This window comes from Talpa europaea (assembly GCF_964194135.1).
Source record: "Talpa europaea genome assembly, chromosome: 1".
NCBI lineage: Eukaryota > Metazoa > Chordata > Mammalia > Eulipotyphla > Talpidae > Talpa > Talpa europaea.
In genome coordinates this window covers 109,007,037-109,033,649 of record NC_140073.1, presented here as the reverse complement: position 1 = coordinate 109,033,649, position 26,613 = coordinate 109,007,037, and the positions used below count along the sequence as shown (strand labels likewise).

Sequence of the window (26,613 nt, the reverse complement as noted above, 5' to 3'; positions counted from 1 at the left end):
TAGATGCTGAGAAAGCTTTCGACAAAGTGCAACACCCATTCATGATAAAAGCCCTTGAAATTCTTGGGATACAAGGAACATACCTCAACATCATAAAGGCCATCTATGACAAGCCAACAGCCAGTATCATTCTCAATGGTGAAAAGCTGAAAGCAATTCCATTAAGATCTGGAACAAGACAAGGATGTCCACTCTCACCATTGCTTTTCAATATAATACTGGAAGTCCTAGCCAGGGCAATAAGACAAGAGAAAGACATCCAAGGAATCCAAATAGGAAAAGAAGAAGTCAAACTATCACTATTTGCAGACGATATGATATTATACATAGAGAACCCCAAAAACTCCACAGAAAAGCTAATTCAACTCATCAATCAGTTCAGTAAAGTGGCAGGATACAAAATCAACACGCAAAAGTCAGTAGCCTTCCTATACACAAACAATAAATCTGAAGAAGAAGAAATCAAAAAGACCATCCCTTTTGTTATTGAAACAAAAAAAATCAAATATTTGGGAATAAATCTAACAAAAGAGGTAAAGGATCTATACAAAGAAAACTATAAAACACTGTTAAAAGAAATAGAAGAAGACACAAAGAAATGGAGAGACATCCCCTGCTCATGGATTGGAAGAATAAACATTATTAAAATGGCCATCCTTCCAAAAGCAATATACAGATTCAATGCTATTCCAATCAAAATTTCAATGTCATTCTTCAAAGAAATAGAACAATTATTGATGAAATTCATATGGAATCACAAAAAACCCCGAATAGCCAAAGCTCTCCTGAAAAAAAAAGAAGGGAATGGAGGCATCAGACTCCCAGACTTCAAACTCTACTACAAAGCCATAATCATCAAAACTGCATGGTATTGGAACAAGAACAGACATACAGACCAATGGAATCGAATAGAAAATCCAGAAATAAACCCACAGATTTATGGTCAACTAATCTTTGACAAAGGAGCAAAGAATATGCATTGGAGCAAAGAAAGTTTGTTCAATAAATGGTGCTGGGAAAACTGGGTCGCTACATGCAAAAGAATGAAGCTTGACCACCACCTCACACCATACACAAAAATCAACTCAAAATGGATTAAAGAACTAGACATAAGACCTGAAACCATAAAATATATAGAAGGAAATATAGGCAAAACACTACGTGATTTGCACATCAAAGACATCTTTACAGACACATCACCCAAAGCAGTGATAGTGAAGGCAAAGATAAACAGCTGGGACTACATCAAATTAAAGAGCTTTTGCACAGCAAAAGAGACAATAACAAAAACAAAGAGAAACCCCACCAACTGGGAGAACATTTTTGCACCCAACACTAATGATAAAGGACTGATCACAAAAATCTGCAAAGAGCTGATGAGACTCAACAACAACAAAGAAAATAATCCAGTCAAAAAATGGGCAGAAGAGCTTAAAAGAAACTTCTCTGAAGAGGAAATGCAAATGGCCAACAGGCATATGAAAAAATGTTCAACATCACTTGTCATCAGGGAAATGCAAATCAAAACTACCATGAGATACCATCTTACACCAGTGAGAATGGCACATATTAAAAAAACTAGCAACAACAAATGTTGGCGAGGGTGTGGAGAAAAAGGAACTCTTCTGCACTGTTGGTGGGAGTGCAAACTGGTCCAACCACTGTGGAAAGCTGTGTGGAGATTTCTGGACCTACTAAACATAGAGCTTCCATATGATCCAGCAATTCCACTCCTAGGTATTTACCCAAAGGACACAGAAACATCAATTCCAAAGAACACCTGCACCCCTATGTTTATAGCAGCACTGTTTACAATAGCTAAGCTTTGGAAACAACCCAAATGCCCAAAAATAGATGACTGGATCAAGAAGATGTGGTACATATATACCATGGAATATTACTCAGCATTCAAAAAAGATAAACACATGCAATTTGCTGCAACATGGATGGCGCTGGAAGGGATCATGCTCAGCGAAATAAGCCAAAAAGAAAAAGAAAAATACCGGATGGTCTCACTCATAGCAGGAATCTAGAAAACTTAAATAAGGGACCAGGAAAATGAATAACTATAAGAAAGTGAAAATCAAAATCAACAAAAAACTATGAACCAGAGACACTTTTAGGGGGGCGGGGGTGGGAGGGGAGGGATTGGGGTCAGAATGGGGGGGCTGCAATTGTATGGGGAATATAACAATAAAATTTATAAAAAAAAAATAATAATAAGGGTTTAGCAGGATGGGCAGGGAGCTCTGAATAGCATGCGGACATCGAATGTTTAGAAGCCACATTGTTCTAAGTAAACTAAATGTAGTAGAATATTATTTGGTTATTTAGAACAGCTCTGTTTACTATACCACTAATAGTGGCTATGGTCAAACTTTGAACTGAACAAGAAATAAACGGGGAAGTGGAGTGGTAGGGCAAAGATGGGGCTTAGGGAGGTCTATGAGCCCTAGGTTTTATTGAAACTTGGCTCTTCATCTGATCCTTCCTTGTTTAGCCCTAGAGACAGCTCCATCCACCTTCTCAAATGAGACCCCAGAAAACAGCTACAGTTAGAGAGGGAGGTATATGAATGTAACCCAAACAACAGAGTTGGTAAATGGCCTGACAGTTACCTGGCAGTGCCTTGTGGATACATCTGTTCTATGACTTTTTTTTTGTTCTGTAAAATTTATTGCAGCTGAATTCACCAAGTATTATGGGCCATCTGCCAGGGCATGCAAGCACTTTGCTACAGAATCCTCAGCTAAATTGTATTTGTTAAAATGGAATTATACCTAGGAAGTAACAAGTAAAAAGCTCAATTAAACTACATCTTCATGATGTTCCAGCAGTGGACTTATTGAAGTACATCAAACTAATCACTTGGCACAATGAAGGTAGGACAAGTGGTTTAATAACTTTTTCTTTTCTTTTTTTTCAAAAAAATTGATGTTGTAACAACATAGCTTTAGAGTCAGCTCATAAGTTGGAAGTAAGCAAATACCTGAGAACAGAATTTGAGAAACACAATAAAATTATCTATTACATTATCAAAGATGATTATTGTCTAAGGAAGAATGAAGGAATTTTTAAAAATTTGTTTTTACCAAAGTTTAGAGGCAGCAGAGAGTACATACCTTTTGTTTGGCTTCAAGAATTTTTGCCTCCAAATCAGCTGGAATTATCTTCCCCCTGTAATTATTATAAAAGGAGAGAAATTAGAATGAAGAACCAGTGAGACTGCACATGAAAAAAAACTTCAGCAGCAGCAAAAAGTAATTTAATCGGATATTTTCAACAGACCATTAGCAGCTTGGCACACTGTACTGAGTCAGTCCTTAAGCACAATAAAACAAATTTAACAGATGAACACATTTAATACATCAGAACCTAATATTCAACTCTCCCTTGCCTACCTTTCATTGCACTTTATCAAAATCACATTGTCGGTTCCAAAGCCAAGAGCTGCCCCAGCCTTCTTTATGGAATAGTGACTCTGCAACAAACAGTGGCTTAGGTTAGAAGTCAGACAGTCCTTTGGAAAATACCACAGTATAAAAGCAAAAGGAACAACTCACGTGTTCTGATGTGAAGAGGACAAGTTTGGGCACAGCCGCCATGCCCTTGGTCTTAACTTCTGGGAAGTACTTGTAGCGAGCTGCCATGATGCTGTACATGTTGGATATGGCTCCCCCTATCAGCAAGAAGACACATTCCGAAGTGTTGTGGCTCCTTCATTAGTGTTTATGACAACAAAGACTGACCTGGTGTCTCCACACAGAAGAGAGGTCAGAAAAGGGAAGGAGAATATTTTGGTGGGTTCTGCTGCTTATTGTCAGGGCTTCCCTGGGGACCCTTTGCCTTGGGAATACAAGTAGTCACACTTATTATCAAAACCACCAAGGAAATCTGGCTGGAGGTGATTCACTCATTCCAGGGCCATCCCACTTGAATCCTAGACAGAAATATAAGAGCTGGTAGCACTCATGGCTGCAAAGAGATAGGTGAGTTATAACCTTGCTGCTTCTACTTTCTGCTCAGTCTATTTACTGAACAAAGATGAATCTGTTCTGTGAGTCAGAAAGACAGAGAGAGAGAGAGTAATGGGGCCTACAGAAGGAAATAGTGACATTGGCTGGATACTCTCCTCAAAGAACAGTTCAACTGAGTTATTGAGTCATTTAGGAGAGCTCTAAGTTTATTCAATTAAAGCAAACTCATGTTTACTTAAATAAAGTTGCAAGGAGAACTGAAGTAACTCTCCAGTATGTCTGGCGAACACAAACTCGTTACTTTTGCATCAATTACCTTACAACTAAATAGGCACATTTGTAGGAATTTACTTCACTCCCCTGTATATATTCTTACTGTCTCTGACACCATCCAAAACTCTTTCCTTTCCTCAAGACTGTCTGTCCTTATTCTAAAGATTTTTATTGTAGCTACATAGGACAGGAGATTGAAAGTAAATATACTATTTTGGCTGAACTAGATCATTCATATACTACTTTTGACTCACTGATCTCAGTTTAATCAAACAGCTATTTATTGAATGGATTTGTTTAGCATTATTTGGACACAGCTTTTTTCATTTGGTATAGGTTTGGGCAGTCTTAAAAACTACAAATAAAAGTAGCATTCTTGCTAACCTTCATCCTGACAGTGACAGGAAGTCAGGAGTTTATTGAAAAAAATAATTTTAGGTCATTAGTCTTCCCCAAACCCACTTTCTGCTTAGTGTTTTAAGGATATCGAGACTCCATTCTTCAAACCTTGAAAAGTCAGGGAAAGGAAACAGAAACATACCAGGGGAAAATATCCCATCACCATCTTTACTTGACCATCCAACTATCTCTCTCATCTTCTTGAGTGTTATCTGCTCCATGAGGACAAAAACGGGGGCAATTTCATATGTAAACCTGGGAAGGGAGTAAAAAAAAAAAAGAATGAAAATAAAGAAGTCAAACCAATTATTTGGGGAATAGAGATGTTCAAAACAACTGAAACAATTCAATTCCTGGAAATGTATTAAGTTACCAATCATAAAATGTAGAAACCAGCCTGTATTATGCAGAGAGGTGGTAGAAGTGCCTACTCTTTGATTTCTCATCAACAAATAGATTCTCATCTGAATGGAATGTCTTAGGTGTTGTCCATCCAGAGAAAAAGGAATGAAAATTCACCTCTACAATTGTAGGATGACGCAAATATTAATTACGAAAAAAAGTATTCTAAGTTCTACATAAAATTGATTTGCAACATTTAAAAAAAAACCTGACAACTAATTTTATACTTGTGGAATCTATAAAACCCAGAGCCAGTGTCTGTCTTGAAAACAATGTAAACATCTAAAAGCTAACTGTGAAGATAATTGGAAATATTGACCTAGGTTTTAAAGATCTCAATATAATTATCTACATGGTTTTTCTTCTGATAATCCCCAAGGACAGCTTTGGTTCTATAATTCTCTAATGTCAATATCTGTCAAGAATAATTAAAAGTGATGATTTTCTAATTACCAATTATAAATAACAAGAAGATGGTCAAGTGGTATACACAGCTAACTCTGGGCATCAGATATCCTAGCAGGTTAGCTTGACTTCTAGCAAGCTGATTTAAAAATAACAAGCCATGCTCTTCTCAAAGCAATTCAAAACAGAGGCACAGTCTAGTGGACGAGTCATTGAAACGAGACCATGGTACTAGGTACAGGGCATAAGAGAAACCAAAGATCGTCCATCCACAGAAAACAAAAAAGATATCTACTGACTCTGAGACTCCTTATCTTTCTTATTTTTGCTTGGTCTTCTTAAGCATTAGTCAGTAGGCTCAGCTCAGACCATGCTCACAGAAGAGAGATGCCTATATTGACTCAGCCAAGTCATATGGGAAAACTTCATCACTGGTTAGGTGTTTGGGCTGAATGTCAATGCTGAAGACTAGTGGTAACTCTTGTAGACTTAATGATTTAGAAAAGCTATTTGCAAGGATGAGAAAATAATTACATATAAGACACAGGTGAAATCACTGTAACTTTAATCATGGAGAAAAAAGCAATCATATTAATCATATGATGGTAGAAGAGGACAAAAATATCCTGGAAGATTGTCAGGATATATCTGTTGGTAGACGGATTTTGTTTCCAAAAACCAATATGTCCACTTTGTTTGGAAGGACCCTTAAAATGTAGGAAGGAGACCCTTGGAAACCATGTGTTCAGTTACCATCACCTCTGGAGGTCACAATCATGCTTTGGTTCTGCTCTGAGCCCCATCACCGTAGCAACCAACACTCCCTCATGTCTGATGGCCTGATAAAGGAAGAAGAAGAGAAGGGTTCCTGGTTTAGCCTGTGCTGTTGAGTGTACCAAGAGGCAAACTCATGATGTGCTTCGATCCGTTCTTGAATATTTGTGTTATATGACTTTTGGGGCACAAAATCTGAACATGTGTGCCACTGATTTTTGGAAACATTGGAATGGCAAAAATGTTTGCATGGGGAAGAGATAATGGTAGCAGTTTTGTGTGTTGGACTCTTACTACACCAAATGAGAAAAGTCTCCAGGAGAAAGCAAAGGACAAATGGAGAAATACACCATAAAATGGGAACATTATCAAGGATTGGTTGAAAGCTGAGCTGGAGCTAAGTCAGTGTTAGATAACCAAGTAGGAACCACATGGGAGAAGGGAGACAGGGTGGAATTGAAGGCCAGGGGGCTGGTTCTTCGCATGATTTTAATCAATGTAGGGCCCAGGTTTGTATGAATAAGTCCTCCTACCAATGGACAAGGAACATAGCCATGAATCTCAGGATTAGGAAGAAGAGTCTAGAGAGTTTTATCATCTGACCTCAACTATTTCAAATTCTTATCTGTGCCAAATACCTAATTCCTAAACTTTTCTTTCAGTTCCATTCAGCAAATATATTTATTGAAGGACTACTATCTGCCAGTTGGCCTCTTACATACCAAGGAGACAAAGATGTTATAAGGCACCATTTTTAATCTTGAGGAGGAAGCTTACTAGCCTGAATCTACTGCCTGGTTCTTGGCCTTAGTTGCATCCTGTTTGACAGTCCCAGCCTGGATCTGAAGGACCAGTCATCCCACAGTGAGCACCAAGTTTATCATGATGCAGGACCTTAGTCCTGACATCCTCTCCTGGAAACTGATGGATTGGTCATGACTGTTAATCCTCAGTCAGGCCTGACAAATGCACTAACATGGGGTCTCTGATACCTCTTCTGATGCTGCCTTCCCATCCTTGACCATGTTTACAACTGGGAGTTAGCCTGCACCCAGCACGTACTGAAAGCCTTAAGTTCACCTAGAGTGATGGTTCTTAACTTAATTGGGATCATAGACTCCTTGGGAATCCTAGGAAGTTAGGTCCTTCTCTCCAAGAGAAAAATGAAGATATCTACATCATCTTGTATGTAACTATAGGAGGTTCTCCTCTTGCAGACAGGTTAGGTACCCCTTCCCCAGATGGCAGAAGGAAGCTGATAAACCAGTCAAGAGATCAAATATGGATTCAGAAGGATCTGGCTAGATGCTAAAGTTAGAATACAAGATAACATTTATGAATCAAAGACCAAAAACTAAGACTGTATAAAACTCAGGACTGAAACATAAGAACAGGTATTAGAAGTAAGGATTTAGAGCAGTAGGATGGCAACATTCATAGTGACACTAATCCGGAGAACTGAGACTTTCTATATTCTGAGTAGGGTAATGAATCAGCTCTTTTCAGTGATTCAACTCATCTTCTCAGTGGGATTTAGTCTTAACTAAGGCAAATTGATAAGAAGCTGTATTTCTCTTAGGACAGAGTCTGCTAGTTGCTAACCAATATCAATTTTCCCTTGTTTGATTCAATTTTATTTGGAGTTGCAATTCACCTATATCGAAGACTACAGTTTCGAACTTCCCTAGGTGAGGCTGGGGACAAAATTTGGCTTAAGAGATACTACAGAGAATATTATTTAAAGCTTCTGAGATTTCTTAGAAGGAAGGAATGTGTCTCCCTTTGCCCTTCCTCCTGTTCTTCTTTACCTCTTTCCCTTCCTTCCTCCTTCTTCTCTCTCTTCCTGTCACTCACTCCTTCCCGAGTTCTAGAATGCAGAAGTGATGTCTAGAACTCTAGCAGCTAGTCAGCACTATGAGAGTACTTTGAGGATCAGAGCCAGGGGCTACAGCCTTGGAAAGGCACAAGGAACCTGGATCCTGGGTGACTGCCAAACTGGGGACTTCTTTAGTGAGAAAAATAATCTATGTTGACTGTCTTGACACTAAGATTTCCTCTTCTTACAGACATGGCTGGTGGCCCATCTTCACCTTAAAAGATAATACACCTGAGGGGAGCTTAGTGAACCCCTCTGTGGTCCTGAGATGATGAGCGACAGAAACAAAAGACCCAGAGTGCTGGAGAGAGGGGTCCTGAATGGCACCAGTGACCTGTGGGGTGGCTGCCTTTCCTGAGTGTATGCACTGCACCTTGCATACAATGGACACTTAAGACTAGTCTCTTTTTTCAGTCTTCAACCACTCTATAGGATGGACATTATTATCGCCATTTTCCTGAAGAAGAAACTGAGATTCAGAAAAATTCAGTGATTTGCTTTAAAAAGTTAGTGCAGTCCAGAGTCGGATTCCAAGTCCTTCACATCACAGCTGCTTTTCTATGATGAACAAGAACTGCTTCCTGCAGGCTCTTCTCTATCAACCTGCCGAATAGTATAAAGTGACCAATAACTCCCATAGGAAATTTCTCCTGTGTAATTTCTATGCAAATGAAGTGCTAGATACTTGAAATCATAACCTCATAGCAAAGGGCTGTGAGAGATCTTGCCATAAGAGCAGTATTGTTATCAGGTGTGTGAGAATAGGCTGTAGTGGGCGCTGCCTGACCTGCACAGCTGTGTTTGGTGAACCTGTTTTGGAAAAAAAAAATAGGTGCCATGGACAACTACACATTTGTGAAATTTTCTTTGGCTTGGCCCTGGTCCTTGCTTGGAAGAATGTATCTCAAAACTGCATGCACAGGCAGGTGTAAAACCACAAACATAAATGTTCTGACATTCAGATACCTTATATTTTGCACTTCAATTAAGATACTGGATAGTGGTTTTTTTTTTTTTAAAGACTTCTGAGAACTTTGATTATTCTCTATTACCAATGCCTCTCAAATTCAATAAAAGTATAGCTTATCACTACAGATATCCTACACCACCAAAGAGAGATCGTTTTCCCATTCTTTCCTACACTTATTTTGAACACTGTCCAAGAAGAAGGACCTTCACAAGGGAGTAAATTTATGCATAAACTCCTGACTGTGCGGCCACATTTCATGATCTTGCAGGGGAAGTGACTCATAGCAATTTCTAGATAATACTTATTACTTCTTCAGACAATGCCTAGAAGTGACAGGAACTATTTCACTATTTTAAATAACCTTCTCTATCGATCTGCTGGAATCAGATCATATTTTATAAATATCCACTGTTCAGCACAGCTGCAATTACTGTCTGCCATTTAGTTGGACTGGCCTTGACCTCAGATGCTGGGATATATTTTAATGTTTCATAGCTGAGCTGAGGTAAGGGAAGTAAGAGAGTTTGATTTTAAGAACACACAAAAAAGAAGAATTTGTGAGATCTCTGATGAAAGAAAAGCCCTTTAGGAGACTCTGGTCATAAATGGTTCCAAGGGGTGAGTTTCTTTCATTTACCCTGAGATTGGGCTATATATATTGGGAGATTGAAACTGTTTGTTTACATAATGATCTGGGTGAATTCAGTGCCTATATTAATATGGGTACTTGGACTTTAATGGACATGTGTCTTACTTTATTGTTCTCACTTATTTTCCAGTGTTTTTGTTTTAATTTACTTTGCAACTAAAATTGTTCCTCAGTATGAGATATATTATTGTCTTTTTCCAAGTTATAATTAGTATATTATGCTGTCTATATTTGCTGATACACTTTTATCTCATGAATCATAATACAACTAAGGTTGCAAATGGGGGGCGCGATTTGTTTGAGAAGATCATACAAGCAATTGTATCTTTGACCCAAATTCCTCTAGGCCCCTTGAAGTCTCAGTTGGCCAACATGGACATAGTGTGAAATTAACGATGACTTGTAAGCAGGGAGCATGTAAACCATTTTTGCTTTCAATCAATTTAGTCTTCAGTGCCTTTTAGCACTAAAGGCTCCACTTGTCATGCTTAATTTTTTAAATTTGTTGTTATTATTTTAAATTAGCAAACCAAGCAAGAATCCTTAATTAATAGAAACTGAATGTAGTTAAGGATCCTGAGAGTTCACAGCATTAAGCAGTTTTGGAACATACACAAATCAATATATAATTTTAAAATGCCCATTCAGATTCTGTGACTGGTAGCAATTTAAGAAAAATAGAATACCTTGAACTTTAATGACTTACATTCTATATGTCAAACAGAATTTCTCATTTTAAATCATATCTTCCTTTCAGCTAAATTCATTTTTCAAATCTACTTTACCATGAACTTAAAAAGTGGATGACTATTTTAAGTATTTCCACAGTGAATAAAACTATCTAACTCTTATATAATTATTTTTAAATCATTGTGAGACACTTGTTTCATTATTTCTACCTGGACACTTCAATGGAATGTGGGGCCATTGTCTGGGTATATAGATAGTGGAAAAACATAGTGTTGACAGAAAAGAGTTCTCAGCAGGCTATGATGACCCTTCTTCAACCTGATGTCTCCAAAGAAGGCACATGCATGTAGAGGAAGCCATGAGGTGATCAGACTGCTTTAGGTAGAATAAGCATCACCCCCAAAACCCAGGACCTTAAAGTCACTTTCATATTAATATACAACTTAGAAACAAATAGGATCTGCCTACTCAAACAAGTATGGAAAATTGTCAAATTCAGAAAAAAGTCAGTTGTTTTGATAGAAATAAACAACATTTGACTACTAGCTGAATTTTATTTTGAAACTTTTTGTTAAGCAATAAAATCATCAAATTAGTTTGTGGCTTTATGGTAACATTAATTATAAAGGAAAGTTGACCTAAATGATAAAGACTGATGTATGGATGGGAAAATGAACCAAGATCATACTCTAAAATGACCTCTTAAGATACATTAAAATTTCACAATACATTTTGAATGCTAGAATTATAATTTCTCATGATCATGCTCTTAGAAGTTGCATTATTCAGTTAAAATATAGTTTATCATATCAAGTATCTACAATTAAATCATATTGTGATAGAACCAAAATGCTTTTAAGAGAAAAGATGATTTGGCCAATTGTTATATATTTATTACAGAACCACTGGAATTGGACTTTTAAAGCAACAAATCATAATCATACAGCATGGATGTGTACATGAAAACAATATGTGGGACTTACATGTTGGTATTGGCAGTTGATGTCAGCCATTCACCAGCTAACCCAATGATATCTAGTCCCGTGGAGAGTTGATTGAAAAATCGAGGATGACCTAGGGGGATGAGCAGCAGGTAAGCATCAAGGCAAATGCAGATTTTTAAAGATATCTTCAAACAAAAGTTTGTCCACATTGATGGGTCTTTTACCCCAGTGACCTCTTAATAGGGCTGCCCACAGATATTGGAGAAGGAAGGACAGGTTGACCCATTCTATACCAACCTGTAGTATTAATAATGCCCCCCAAAACTAGGTGTTTCTAAAGCATATATTTCAAATTTTAAAAAATCCAGTGTCATAAAAGTAATAATTTTTCCAGTATTTTATTTGCTGATTCCAGATGAACTCCTCTGTTGCATTTATTTTTAATCATAAATCTGATTGTGGTGGTCCTGATTTTCTCCATAAATCTTTGAGCTTTTAACTTAATATCCCATGAACTTATCCCAAAATCAAGGTTTACTGATGCAAGAAAGGCTACAGACCTCAGAGAGGGTTTGTGTCTCTGTAGACTAAACCATGTTGGGGTAAGTGCCGGTTCTGAAGCCAAAGACTTGCCATCACTCTCTGGGTCTTGGTTTCAAATATACCATCAAGCTGTGGTGTGTTTTGCCCACATATGGTCAGGTGACTGCTAATCTAAACTTATTGCTGATATGATGGGGCATCTCCTCTGTGACATGGGCAGACACAGCCTCAGCCACTCATTGAGTGAATGATATATATATATATATATATATATATATATATATATATATATATACTATATAGCCATTTGAAATACAAAATATGCTTTAATAGGCTTTGTTCTCATCAAACTCAGGATTGTTGCCAAGTTTTTGCCAACTTGGTGTTCAGAGTAAAACTCAACACCACATCAGCAAGCTTGGCTTGGCTGTCACAAAGCAGTCAATGCAATAGATTATCTATGGGTATGTGACAGAAAAAACTAGTGTTAGAAAGATATGCTGACTACTGATTCCAGTGAAAATTGTCTTTGCCTCTGAAATAACCATCAGACATCACAGAGCTAGAATTTGAATGTTCCTAATCTACCTTCCCTCCCTGAGAATGCCTATTCTTTTCTAGATGTTTTGGGGACACATTCAGAAATTCAAATTGTGACTTCTTATATTAGAATATACCCATCCCTGCATCTCCAAAGTTCTCAAAATATAATACTGATATTTAGAAAAACTGAAAGAATAAAATAGTAAGCTTAATATAAGGATGAGGCTAGACTCCACAATCCATGTATATCGCTCTAAAGAACTTAAACTAGTTCATTTTACTTTACTTTGTTCAATGCCATCAGAATCTATGGGATCTCCTGCAAATAGAACTAATTTTGTTGCACTCCATTAAAATATTTGCAATACCCATTTGAAAATTTTTAACAACATGCATTTCAAGACAATTGAATCATAAATAATCACACTATTTGACAATGTAGCAAAACTACACACAATGGCAGAAACAAAAGATGGACAAACTAACACTTATGCCCTCAAAGTGAAACCATCATTATCTTTCCATTAAAATATAAAGGACACAAACTTGCCCAAAACTTTATTTTTATCTTATGGCTATAGCCTTATGGCTCAAAAATCTTATATCAGGGCCTCCCTGGTGGCGCAAGGGGTTAAGCACCACACTATGAAGCAATTCACAGCCTCTGCAGTGTGAGTTCGATCCCCGGCCAGCCAGGGAGATACCCACATGGCGCAACAGACCTCTCCTGACTCACCTGCTGCTCCCCTCAGCAATGTACTTCAGTCAGTCTGTCTGTTCTGTTCCCCACTCTGTCTCTGGTGAATCCTCTCAGCCCCCACACTTCTGGCCTGTACCCCAGCTCTTGTATGCATAAATAAATAAATCTTTTAAAAAATAATATCAATTTGCCAAGTAAAAAAAATAGCCAACTTTAAATTTCAATTTCAACTCTTTATATTAAATGAAAATAACAGATGATAGATGTGGTGTTGAGCAACATATAGAATCAGGTAAGGGGAGAAATGAGGTTTTTTTTTAAGTATCCCAACAAATAAACTTCAAGGAACAAAAGGAGATGAAACCAGGAATCTACTGATTAAGAGACAGATCAAGCAACTTCAACATGAGGGAGTTATTTGGATCTGGGCTCAAATGAATTGTTACAAAATAAGATAAAACATTCAGGACATTCATGAGACAACTGCAAATTTGGGCAGTGACTGAGTGTTTTATATTAAGGAACAATAAATTTTGTGGTTTTGGTTATAACAATGATATTGCAGTGGTTAAATTTTTTTTAAAGCTCTTGAGGATGAAGAATATCCATGGATGAACAATATTTTCAGGGATCTGTTTCTAAATAATATAGAAATCAGGGCAGAGGTTTGGGTACTGGTGAAACAAAATTGGCAGGCATCAATAATAGTTGAATCAGAATAAGGGAGGAAGGAACACAGGGGACTATGGTGATGGTGCACGGGTGAATTGATGGTGGGCATTCTATGGGGACTACACCTGAGAAAAGAAAGCAAACATTGTTAAAAAATAACAATGATATAACAATGATATATAAATAAAATATAAATAATATATATAACAATATAAATAATATAAATATATATATTTTTATATATTATATATAATATATGTATTTATATATATAATATAAATATATATTTATATATTTATAAATAATATATATAAATTACATAACAATGATATATAAATAAATAAAAATAAATCCTTAAAATATAAAAACAATTTAAGGCCTCCCAGGTGGTGCGGTGGGTTGAGTGGAGCACTGTGAAGCTGTCTGCAGCCTCTGCAGCACAGATTCGATTCCCGGTGGGCCAGGGAGATACCCACATGGTGCGGCAGACCTCTCCTGTTGCGCCCACTGCTTCCCTCAGCAGTGTTTTCAGTCCGTCTGCCTGATCTGCTCCCCACTCTGTCTCTGGTGAATCCTCTCACTCTCCCTCACCTCTGGCCTGTACCCCAGTTCTTGAATAAATAAAAATAAATCTTTAAAAAATTTTTTAAAAAGTTTAAAAAAATAATAGTTGAAGCTCAGTGTTTGTTGTCAAGTGTTCACCATACTGTTCTACTTGTATAGGTTTGAAATTTTCCATAATAAAAAGTTTGAACAAAGAAAATCTAAGAAAGTAGAGAGGTCTGATGTGACTGAAGGATGACTGGTCCTGTCTCTGTTCATGAAGACTATTTACACTGGTTCCTTTTTTAGATGTCTTTTGTTAATTTGTAGAGAAATTTCCAAATGTCATCATTCATTTACAGTCTATACCCAGATCAGTATATTTTCACTATTCAAACCCAATTCATTATGTTATCCAAGCATTGATATCAATGAGAAAGTATAAACCGACAAAATAAAAAGCATCGCACCAAAGCAAGCCAAACTAATACATACATGGATAATTTGACTCTTTTTATTCAGTCAAATAACACTACCTTGGATCTCCATCAGAAATAGTTTAGCCACCAGACCAAGGTGAGATGTAACTAAATTGATGAGAATGCTTTTCTTTACAAACCAAGCACAGACTTTGTAGTATAATTCAGACTTCTCCATCTCAGTTATTCAAGGAAGCTTCACTTATCTTAGCAGTGCAAGCAGACCACAAAAGCTGTTTGGGATTCCTTATTTAAGAATGCTTCTTTGGCCAGCCTCATTCTTTCATTATAATATTTTACTTTATTCAGCTCTATCACTACAACCTCCCTGGTCTTGGCCTTAAACCTAGCCTCAAATGACTAAGAAGACTGATCAGCAAAATAAATGAGAGGGAGAGTGATAAAAGAAAAATGGGGCTACCAGTTGTCTTCAGGGGCTCCCCTGTGGTGGAAGTTGCCATGAACTGCCCATTCCTACAGATCTGTCTGCTTAAGGAAAGATAGGCTAGAGTAGGGAATGATAGGTGGGAGGGGGGGAAATGTTTCACTCCTAGACTTAGAAACAGCTAGACAGATTCAAAAAGTCCTTGAATGTGAAGCAATTGGAAAGTTTCCACTTTGGCCAGAATTGCTGATTAGAGAGACATGAAAAGGAGGCAGGACACCATCCTCAAGGGCTCCATATTGGAAATAGGATTCGGTGAGTCAGAGTGTCTAAACTGCAGAGGTTGAGGGGGGGGGGGGAGAGAGAGAGAGAGAGAGACAGACAGACAGACAGACAGATAAACTGTTAGGCTTTGCCGGTAGAAGATGTTGTGGGTGGGTCCTAGTCCAAAGACTAATATGCTTCATAAGAAGAGAGAAATTTGGGTACACATCCATGGAGAATATCACGTGGAGGTGAAGGCAAAGATGGGAGTGAAGCATCTACAAGCCAAGAATGCAGAGGAATGCCCACAGCCACCAGACGCTGAAGAGGCAAGGATGGACACTCCCCAAGAGTCTTCAAAGAGAGCATAGCCCTGCAGACACCTTGATTTCAAACTTCAAACCTCCAGAACTATCAGATAATATATTTATGTTGTTTTAAGTCATGGTAATTTGTTACAGCGGCTCTAGAAAACTAATACAGACAGGGAGGGAAATGGGCCTGATTCTTCTTAGTGCCCCCGTTAAGCAAGAGTAGGATTTATCAGAATGAAATGGGTATGACAAGAAGTAGGGACTGGGTCATCCTGCTCCTTTTAGGTGGTGAATAGTCAAAAACCATGAATGAAAACTCTTTATATAACTTGACATAGCATCTTGTAGCTATATCTTTTAAATCTACTTTTCCAATAATATGTGGTGATTAACTTTTGCCAGTCTTGGAGCCTTTCACCAACTGTTACTACCCCTTTGAGGTCATTCTATGGTCATTGAGCACTGTGCTGCCTTCCTTCATCTCAGTGTCTGTTTCTCCTTAAACATGGCATTCTCATGATTGGCAAGGCTGGGCAAGGTTGCCACTGCATGCCCACCTGGCTCTCATGCTTACCTGTGCGGACCCCATACTTCAGGGTGTCTCTGCAGTCAACCAGGATCTGCTCCAGAGACTCAGGGTGGTCAGAGAGCTCCAAGTTAAAGCCCTCCATGCCTTCCAGAAGCTGGTGTGGGTGATGGAAGTCCAGCACCTTGGTGGAGCGATCGAATGTCTTGCGGACATAGTTGAGGAGAATGTCCACCACTTCCAGTAAGAACTGTACGGTCTGCTCCTCCCCATTCTTAGCTGGAAGCAGATCTGAGGGAGAAAAGCCAACAAGCGGTTATCACCTTACTCATATCTGAACTTTCTCAGTCCAGAAACGACTGCTATGAGCCATGGTATTTTTACAGGCATAATTTCATTCCAGGGTATATACATGCATAGAGAATCTGATAAATGAATTGCACAGGAAAATGCACATATGCATATACACAGAAGTTTCACATACACTTTCTGGAGACTAACAGATTTTCTGATAATTTGACCACTTGTGAATGGAATGGAGTGCTTTGAGAAACTATGACTAGAAGCTATATTGATGCCATTGCCATTGTCCATTTGCAGGCTGACTGGGCACTCTGGTACCAAGTGTGTCTCTGTTACAGGTTTTCGGTTTGGCACCTTGATGTATTTGATCTGTCCAGGCAGAGGGTAAGGCCTCTCTGGGTAGAGGTTGAGGTCCACTCTGAAGAATCTGGAAGATGGGGCTCTCTCTGATTCTTTTGGGCTGGACTTTGTGATGTCTGGTGGAGACTGTGGGTCTCAGTGTCTGTTAGGCAGTCAGGCTAGGGGGGTTAGCAAGGGAGGTGAGCTCTAGGTGGCTCCAGTAGAAGCTGTCACCCATGACTCAAGAGGGCAGACTGGCTGGACATGATGCTCTTGTCTATGCCATGGATTATTTTTTTTTTAAAGATTGATTGATTGATTGATTGGTTTGTTCATTCATTCATTCAAGCAAGCACTGGGTACAGTCAGAAGCGCGGGAGGGTGAGAGAATTCACCAGAGCCAGAGCGGGGAGCAGAGCAGGCAGAAAGACTGAAGTACACTGCTGAGGGGAGCAGCAGGTGGCAGGAGAGGTCTGCGCACCATTTGGGACCCTCCTCCGGTGTGGCCGGGGAGCAGCCAGGGATCGAACCGGCGCTGCAGATGCTGCAGGCAGCTTCGCAAACCGGGGCTCAACCGCTGCGCCACCGGGGAGGCCCTATGCCCTGGATTATTTCTGAGTTTCAGTGAAGTCTTGTTTACTGGCCTCCATGGTCTACGGGGTGTTCATGACCATGGGTGGTGGTGGGTTTACCTTCAAGCTGTTTGGAAGAGACTGGTAAAGAGCCAGTGTTTTACCACTGTTTTTGAGGACAGGAGTAATTAGTGAAAAATCTCCAAAAAAGAAAATGTGTTTCAAGACAGCACTTGGGTAAGAGTTCAGGGGGAGTCTGTTTCTGTTGCCAACCTTGGAGGATAAATGGTACAAAGGGACTCACTAAATTTCCTTATATATAAAATTCCTTCAGAATCTCAGAATGATTCTAAGGATCCATATTGCCCCTGCAAGTGTCTTTAAAGTTACTGACTGCTCTCATTCAGCTTCCAAAATGATGGAGACAATGGTAGCAGGGAAGGAGTATAGTATATTCAAGTGTTGGAAAAAGCATTTGCATGATGGTTCAGAGGGAGTAATGACATTTTTTGGTAAATGAAGCTTTCAGTAAAGAGTCAAGAAACTCAAATAAGGGATGCTGGATAGCACTAGGCCTGGGCTGGAGGAGGGAAATATCTACCTCGAGCAAATAGATTGGAGAAATCTGTCTCGGTTCGCCGGAAGCGGCCATCCCTGTCACTGTTTTCACAGGAAAGCAGGTTCTTGGAAGACTGCCTCTCCTTGAAAGCACTCACAAGCCGGCTCTTCTCTTCCAGGCTGTTGGTCCTTTGCAAGAAGCCTGCAGCACAAGAAGCAGGGTCAGAGGGAGTGTGCTGAACTGCCCAGCCTTAGAGGCTCAGCAGCCGGGCCAGGTAACTCTCCAAGCAGTGTGCTCATTTCTCCTGAAAAGAACCCTAGTGTCTGCCTCTTATATATAAGACCGCTGGCACTGCTGGCCTTCAGGCAGGAGGGGGCACTGCCAGGTGTCATCAGTGACACAGACCCAGCCATGCAAGAGAGAAAAACTATAAGTGATGCCCATTCTCCTCTCTGAACATTACAGTGAATTCGGATTTAAGTTAATTGGACAGCTTCCACTCCAGTGACCAGCCCCAGGATGGGGTTTTGAGGGAAGAAACACAATCAGAGAGGATGCTGCCAGCATTGGGTCTATGGATTATGCAGCCAGAGAGAGGAGGGAGTGAGCACCACCGGAGGGAGGAGGGATGAGGACCCCAAAGGGAGGAGGAGTGGGAATCAGCAATGGAGATCAGGGAAGATGCTTTCATAGGGCACCAAGTAATGCTCACAGGGTTAAATATAAGTATAGTTTTTCTGATCCAGACCTGAAGTGCAACTTTCCCTGTCCTTGAATAAAGGTACTGGGGAAAGAGAAAAGAAAGTTTAAAATCTTATGTGTGGTGACATGTAATTCTTTAAATTCTTATTGGTAATCTATCGTGGACAAGCACTTTGCCAAGCATTTAGGACAGGGGACAAATAAATGAAACATATCCCTTCCCTTCTAGGAGCTTATAGGTAGTAACTGATGTAATGACAGTAGAGCACCATCCATGAACTTCACAGAAATTTACTCTGAGCCCAAGTAGGATCCAAAGAGCCTCACCTCTGCCTTTGTGAAGGACTGGACTCCTCTCCTGCCTGAGGTGAGTAGTGCAAACACCAGCAGCAGCAGATGGAAGCAGCCTGAGCCAAAAGGGCTGAAGACTGCTCCCTTGGAGACCTGGGGCCTAGGCTCTGCAGATCTGCTCCCTCCCTCAGCAGCCCCTCTACTTTGGCCTATTTTCACCTGAAAGGTAACACTGAAAAGAGAATTTGAAGTTTCTTGGTGACCCCAAAGCTGTCTGTGTAGATACAAAATTCCTTGGGGAGTTACAACTCACAAGGCAGGCTTGGAAGGAAGTCCCAGGAGTTTCAAGAAAAGGCAAGTTAATCTGGGGAATTCAGCTTTCCTTCCCCAGGTCTGCAATTGAATGGAGAGAAGGAGGGATACTGGGGAAAGGCTGCAGTGATTAGAATCCTCCCACACACAGGAGCAAGGTCTATTTTGGGAGGGAAGAATGGGGAGGCAAAGGTACCAGGCCCTTCATTGTTCCCAGGACCTTTGAAACTCTTAGGCCCTGAAGGACATCAGAATCGGGGAATACACTCTAACAGAGCTCCACAGTTGAACAGGAAGATGAGGGTGTATTGTCTCCCTCAGCTCTTCTACTTTCTGGTCTCCTCTTTCACATTCCCAGAGTTCAAAACCAGGAACCAGAGGAATGCAGATCATCTGGCCCCTGAATTGATATTTCTCCCCTCCTCCCTGAACAGAGCTATGGAATTGCCCAGCCTGAGAAGACCAAGTTCCTGTGGCCTAATGGAGGTGAGCACGTGGTGCCCAGCTGAACTCTTATTCTCTGGGTCTCTGACCTCTGGTTGGTGATGACTCACTCCCCAGGGAACTTGATCTCTCTGCCAGGAGACCCCTTAGAAATGCCTTTCCTCTGGGCACCTGCCTGCCTTAGAATTTCCTTTTAGACTGTGGGTGTTATTTCCAAAGGATATCTTAACAGGCTTTCCTAGAAGATATCTGATGGGTTGAGAGATAACAATTGTGACCTTAACCCTGCATCCCATTCCTGGACCATATTTCCTGTAGTCATGGGAATTTGTATTTTCTATAAATCCTAGAATTATCTCAGGAGCAGCACATTTACATTTTATTATTTGTGTTAAAGCCATTAATTTGCTAATATAAACATCTAATGTCTGTAATATGACATCTAGTTGTTATTGGAATAGCAATTTTTTGGAAACTATTTGCTTCCTAAAATATTGGGAGCCTCAAGAATAGGGAAATGCCCCATGACCCAGGGTCACTGGGCTCTGAGAGGCCCAGAAGGAACTGTGCACTTCTGCAAGGAGGGCCAGGTGGTGGATGACCCTGAGGTCAGTGCTTCAACAACCTCCCTGGCGAGAAATGGGTCCTGGAAGAGGAGTCCCCAGGCTGAGTCAGACTATTCTCCCTCTTGCTCTGCACCCCAGCTGTGAGTACTGAGCTCAAACCTGTGATTAAATGGTAATCAAGCCCAATGTTCTTAAGAGGCTTAGGGGAAAAAAAGAGGAGCGTTGAAGTCACAGCTGGCTTTGGTCTGGCGGTGGCACTCGGGCAGATAGGTGATGGGAGGCAAGCCCTGCTTTGGCTGTACCTCTGCGCAGAGGGTAGCTCTTACTGCTGGTTCCTCACAGCTGCCCCCAAACTCAAAGACCTAGGGTGCCCAGTGAGTGGGGAGGTGTGTGGGAAACTAGAGAGCATGCAGATTGAGCCAATTATTTCCAAGTGGCTGCAGACTGCCATGGTGTAAGGGCACACAGCTAAGGGGTAAATGGAGTTCAAACCCTAAGCCCCTGCTCTTGCTCACCAAGATGTGGCATAGAATTGCATCTACTTACAGAAGGATGCTTTTTTATTTTTATGAGCTAATAGTACCCTACCAGATCCGTACCCCTACCCCTTTTAAGCCAGATACAGAATATTTGAAGTTTCTCTGTTTTTAAAAGTTAGCAATGGACACAATATTAAACACATACAAATATATACACATACACTGTGCGAGCTAAGTAAAACCACTCAGGGGCTGTAAGTGGCAACCTGTTTAGGATCTCTGCAAAGATAAGTGATGGAGGCCCAAGGATAGACTGGGAAGTTAGCAGAGCCCGGACCAGAACTTAGGGCTCCCCCTGCACTTTCTCTCTTTGGGTAATGCCACCATGCCTGCAACCACCGGCTCTCTGCTTCTTGGCAAGACTCTAGGTTTCTTCTAGCTGATTCTGTTCCTGGGGGATTCTGCCTCCAGGGATAAGGGTACCACTGGTAAGACCCAAGCCCTTCTTTGTGGCTTCATTCCCTGGCTTACCTAGAAAGGGTCGGAATGTGAAGGGGGTGCTTTAATTTTGACAAGGCAGTGAAGGTGCTTATGGGGAGTCTCACAGGACAATAAATTGGGACGTTGGAAGATGATCATTGGTCTCTTGGCTGTCTTAAGGTGAAAGGTCACACTAATCTGGATGCTGACAGGTCAAGATGGCAACCCGCCAGGCCGTGGAGGTCTAGGATGAAGGGAGTGGGGGTGTCAGTATATAGGTGGGGCAGACTGTGGATCCAGGGTCAAAACCCAACACTACATTCTGTCTCTACTAAATTAAAATGAAAAGCCTGACTGGTCCAAAGTATAAAGATAAATCCTCCAGGTTTTCTGTTTCAGAATCAAACCAGATGCAGCCTCCTGAGCTGTGACCCTCAAAGTAATGCATTTTAGTTGAGGGTAATTTCCCCTCCACGGACTACCAGTCCTTTCCTATCATAGAGGTTGCAACTGACCCAAAATTAGGTTCTAGGAGGGGAGGAGGAGATGAAATTCTGCGAGGAAGGAAGCTCCCCAAAGCGCAAGAGCTTTTCCTCACTGTTTAGGCCCGCAGTGGAGGAGGGGTTGCCACTAACCCGGGGACCCTTAAACTCAACCCCTTCCTGCCCCTTAACCAGTTGGGAACATTTCGGTGTGTACCCCCGAGGGGCACTTTGACGTTTTTCTTCCCGCGGGCTGGAAGGGCCAGCAGTCGGGGCAGCAGGGGACACTGTCCGGGGCTCGGGATCAGGAGGCTGGGGTGGGGGTGGATGAAGGGTGCCCCCCAGGTCGACCCCAAACCTCTAGGAAGGCAGCTCTCACCCAAGCCTCCCCTGCACCCCCACCTTGTCCTCCGCCGCGGTGGGCGTCCAAAGCTCACCCGTTCTGCTTGCCGGGTTGCATGACAATAACGGCTGCAGAAGCCGAGCTCCGCGGCCGCCGAAGGGACCCGGCGCGAAACGGGCCATTAAGTCGAGAATGGCGGCGCGGGGCGGGGGCTATTTATAGAACAATGCTCGGCTGCTGCCAGCTGCCCCGCGCGGGCACGCGCTCCGGCCTTGGCCCGCGGGCCTCGCGTGCTGGGGCGAGGGCCAAAGCCCGGGCCGCCCGCCGCTGGGCTGGGCTTCCCCAGGTCCAGCTGTTGAGAAACGCGTCCGCACCCCAAGTGCTGCTTCTGGGATCAAGGGGACAGAGCCCCAGAAATGCAGGGAGGGGGCCGCGTGTGTAAGCCGGGAAGGGACCCAGAAACTACTAAATATCCCCTTCGCCTTGGCCCCAAACTGCCGCCGCCATCGAGTCCCGGAGCTGGAAGATCAGCCCCGAGCGCCCCGGGGCCCACCCGGCGAGCGCGCCCCGCAGGGCTCCCCCGCTATCGCCCCCGCGCAGCAGCTGACCCGCCGCTCGTTAACAAGCCCCTCGTTAATCTTCCCCCGCCTCTCCGCCCGCGGCCCCCACGTCGGTAAACTGGTCAACCCGATAAAGCTGGAGATTTCAGACGCTGAAACGCAGCAAGGAAAGCAAGTCCTCATGGTTCAACCGAGGCACTCAGCTGTGTCCCTTCAAATTTTTTTTTCTAAAAAAAAAAAATCCCTCAGGATTTTTCATTTCAGACCCTCGCGTCTCCAGAGAGCAGTTCTCTCCAGCTCCCAGATCTATTTTCCTTCCCCTGTGGTAAGTGCTGCCCGACACCCTCTGCCCAGGGGCTCCGCACCCCGCGCGCGCGCCTTCCCTCGGCGCTTCCCGGTCAAGGGCACGCTCGCCGCACGCGGGCCTGTGCCGCTGGCGCCTCTCCCGGGGAGGCCCCCCGAGGGCCGCAGGCAATCCTTTCTTTTGGCCTTCGACGCCCCAAAGAACGAAATCTGAACCTGCTATGACATCTCGGAGCAAAAATCTCAAACCCGGGAGGCTACTTTCACCGTAGAGAGGACGGGGCGCCTCGGGGCCAGCCCTCGCCACAGGGAGAAGACACGGGGTTTCAGGCCTGCTCTCCAGGGAAGTCGCCACAGTTCACCTTTGCTGCTCTAAGTTGGAACCCTCAGGCAAAGCGGACCCCAGTAAAAGCGAGGAGAGTGTTGCTGTCCCGGTCGGAGAAAGGGGGTGTTCTATCTTCCGGTTCTCCTGCCCAGACCCGGGCCCTAAGATTTTAGGCTGTGGGGGACTCCAGCAATAAAGGTCTCTCGGGGCGGACAGGGGTAGGGCGGGGGAGCGTCGAGGCCTGTAGAAGAGCGTCTCCGCCTGGCGTCGAACTGTAGGTACATTACAAAACCAAACCCAAGAGCCAAGATCTTCCAATTTCGTCCAGTTCTCCCAACCCAGCAAAGCCTGCACGCCACACGGTCCTGCAGGGCCGCAGCGGACCCTTTCACTTACCGCAAATCTTGAGCCCCAGTTTTCTGGTGCATCCATGGGCCACGCCGCACCAGGTGTCATAAGCTAAAAAGCAAGAGAAGGGCGATCAGTGAGGCTCAGACTGGGGGGGATTGAGTCGAGGGCAATGGTTCTCTGTGGATGGGGGACTCTCCAATTTACCATAGAAGAGGGCATTCTCCAATGCTCCCTATTCGAAGCTCTTTCCTGAAAGGGGCAAGGAGGCAGGCCGGTGGCCAATGAGCAGATTCCTGCCCTTGAAACATCCAACACACTCCCTGCTCCCACCTTCGGGTGCAGAATGATGTCTTTGAGACTGAAGCCCTTTGCCAGGCTCCCAAGAGACCCCGCACTTCACCCGAGGAATGAGACAGTGCTGACCCCAAGTGCAAAGAGCCAGGTTCCCCCCTCCAGTTCCCTGCCAGGCGCTATCTCTTGGTCTTTACACCCCGCCCCCACCCCCAGACTCGAAGGGCAACCACAGCAGCCCTGAGAGGGAATGAAAGGGAACACAGAGGCATCTGGGACTGAAACATCTCATAATTTCTTGGCGGGTCTCCAGTCAAGTGGCAGCTTAAAATAAACTGGCATGAAATGGGGTCGCGGAAGAGTTCAGGAATTAATTGGGTGAAAAATAGTATTTAACTGGATGATCTGGCTCGCATGGCTGCTCTTCAGGCGGTCGGGAGTCGGAAGACAATAGTGTGCCTCCCAGTCCAGATTCCCAGCCCCTTTTTCCCAACCTGCCCCTCATTAACCCTTCTCTCTGACATCTTGGTTCTAGAAAAAAGAGGTGGAGTGTCAAGCACCTTTAATCTGGGTCTGATCAGCAGACCCCAGGTGCGGTGTTTCCTTCTTTACCAGGGTGTTCTCAAACTATTCCTTTGGGGTTCTATTCCCTGCACAGAGCGCAAAAACTGCTGGAGGAGCCCGCGTGGAGCTGGTTTGGTGGGCCCAGTGCGAAATTCCCTTCGAATCAGTCAAAGCAAGGGTCCTCCAATCACTCCCTCCCCAGCCCCACCCCACCCCACCCGGGCCACAGCGCCTTTATTTCCCGGTGAGTGTTGACTGCGATAAGGAGAGTGACATCCATTAAACCTCAGGCACAACAGAAGCCTCAGAGGGAAGAAGAAATAGCCCCATGTCAGTGACACAGCCTGTCACAGATGCAGTTCCTGTGACAGACAGGAAATTCGTGTAAAAGCAAAACCCTAATAATAATACCTGGTGGGTATAGAGCTATTTCTTCCTGATAAGGTGCTTTCACTTTAAATATCATTTCAGCTAATCTTCACAAAAATCCTATGAAACAAGAGTGCTAATTAGACTCAATTTTACAAATAAAATCATTGAGGTTCAGAAAGATTAAGCAACTTTTCCAGGGTCACTCAGCTGAAGCCTTTGAGTTCAGACCCATTGCACTGCCCCTGAAAGTTGGGTTTGCAGTGAAAGCTAGGACAGAGGGGACACAGTGGCCAAGGGCAGAGACAGGGGGTGGCTCGAGCATGAATCCTAGAAAGGTTCAGCGGATTGAACCAGGCTGCCTCCATAAGACCTTGGAAGGACAGGGAAGCTGAGCCAACTGGGCAGGCGAGGGGCGAGGGTGTGTCTGCAAGCGAGGGTGAGAGCTGGTAGAGAGCCCGGCGTTCGCTAGCAGCCAGGCTTTGCAGACAGCGCAGCTGGGCTCTTGGGGGCGGGCGGCAGTGTTCTTGGGACAGGTGCAAGCTCTTCCTAGGCCGGGTCCTGGCGGTTTCTTAGCGCGCCAGGTTGTGAGAGAACTGTGGCCAGCGCCGCTACATATCTCCGCACCCGCCTTGCGCTCCGCCGCCGCTACTGCCGGGAAGTACTAACGCGGCTGGCGGTGGGGGGAGTAGGAGAGAGCAGGACTGAAGGATGGGTGAACACAACGGCCGCCCCGGCCCATCAAACAGCAAAAATGGGGCGGGAAATGTGGAGAGGACTGGAAAATAAATCCATCATGGCCAGAGCATCAGACAAAGGCCCGCAGGCCTCGCATTCCTGCCGGCCTGTTCCGGCCAGCTCCGCTGCCAGTGCCCGCTCACGTGCCACCAAGGCTGGCGGCTCTCCCCAACCCCTCTTTGTTGTGTGGGTAACAGTAGCTCGCCCGGGAGAAGGGGGGAAGGGAGGGAGTTGCAAAGGGAATGGAACGTAGCTTAAGGACTAAAGACAAGGACTCAGGCTAGGGAGCCAGTGGCCGGCCAAGGGGTTGACAGAGACCCACTCCCACCTTTGTTAATGGAAACAATTACCCTTTTTTCAAGCTTATAGAAAAGTGCCATGAAAGTGCAGCAATTAGTCCTCCTCCGAACCATACTGCTAACCCCTAAGCCCAGAAATCCTGGGGCCATCCATCTGGAACGGAAAGATTTTTGGGGAGCAGGGTAAAAGGAGACATTTCAATCCAAATTGGAAAAAGAAAGAAAGAAAGAAAAACCCCAACAACACCCAGGCCTCTACTACAGAAAGGTGCAAAATCAACCTGAATTAAAAACATTCTAGAAATGGGTTGAGCTAGTGGTGGGGAAGTGTAAATGCCCCCCCTCTTTCACCAGGTACCTCCTTTCTTCTAGACGTGTAAATTGCTCACAGGTCACCTGCCAGGGAGAAAGGAAAGGGGTGTTTTCCCTCTGCCCTCGCAAATCTCCTTGCCCCTTTCTGATTCTCCACCTCTCGCCACCACTCAGAAGCTGCCCGCTCTTTTCTTTTTCTTTTTTTTTTCCGGGGGGGGGGGAGGCTCTGAGATGTAATTAATTGTCTGAAATGTCGAGAGTCAGCCTCAAACCGTTTTGTGCACCTTTTCTCGCCCTTGAC

General features: G+C 43.2%; 1 protein-coding gene across 2 annotated transcripts in view; it reads right to left on the bottom strand.

The window, feature by feature from the left end:
* The window catches only part of GAD1 (glutamate decarboxylase 1), a gene marked incomplete at both ends in the record, with an annotated part of 41,126 nt that overhangs the window by 13,858 nt on the left and 655 nt on the right, over positions 1–26,613 (bottom strand). The window contains 8 exons of one of the 2 annotated variants that reach the window (XM_084245095.1): positions 3,123–3,177; positions 3,402–3,481; positions 3,564–3,679; positions 4,792–4,904; positions 11,399–11,489; positions 16,377–16,619; positions 18,144–18,302; positions 23,785–23,847. In XM_084245095.1, coding sequence (XP_084101221.1) covers positions 3,123–3,177; positions 3,402–3,481; positions 3,564–3,679; positions 4,792–4,904; positions 11,399–11,489; positions 16,377–16,619; positions 18,144–18,302; positions 23,785–23,847 — 920 coding nt within the window. Of the gene's footprint in view, positions 1–3,122; positions 3,178–3,401; positions 3,482–3,563; positions 3,680–4,791; positions 4,905–6,258; positions 6,296–11,398; positions 11,490–16,376; positions 16,620–18,143; positions 18,303–23,784; positions 23,848–26,613 lie in introns of those variants that run through there. The other variant, XM_084245096.1, reaches the window with a different exon arrangement.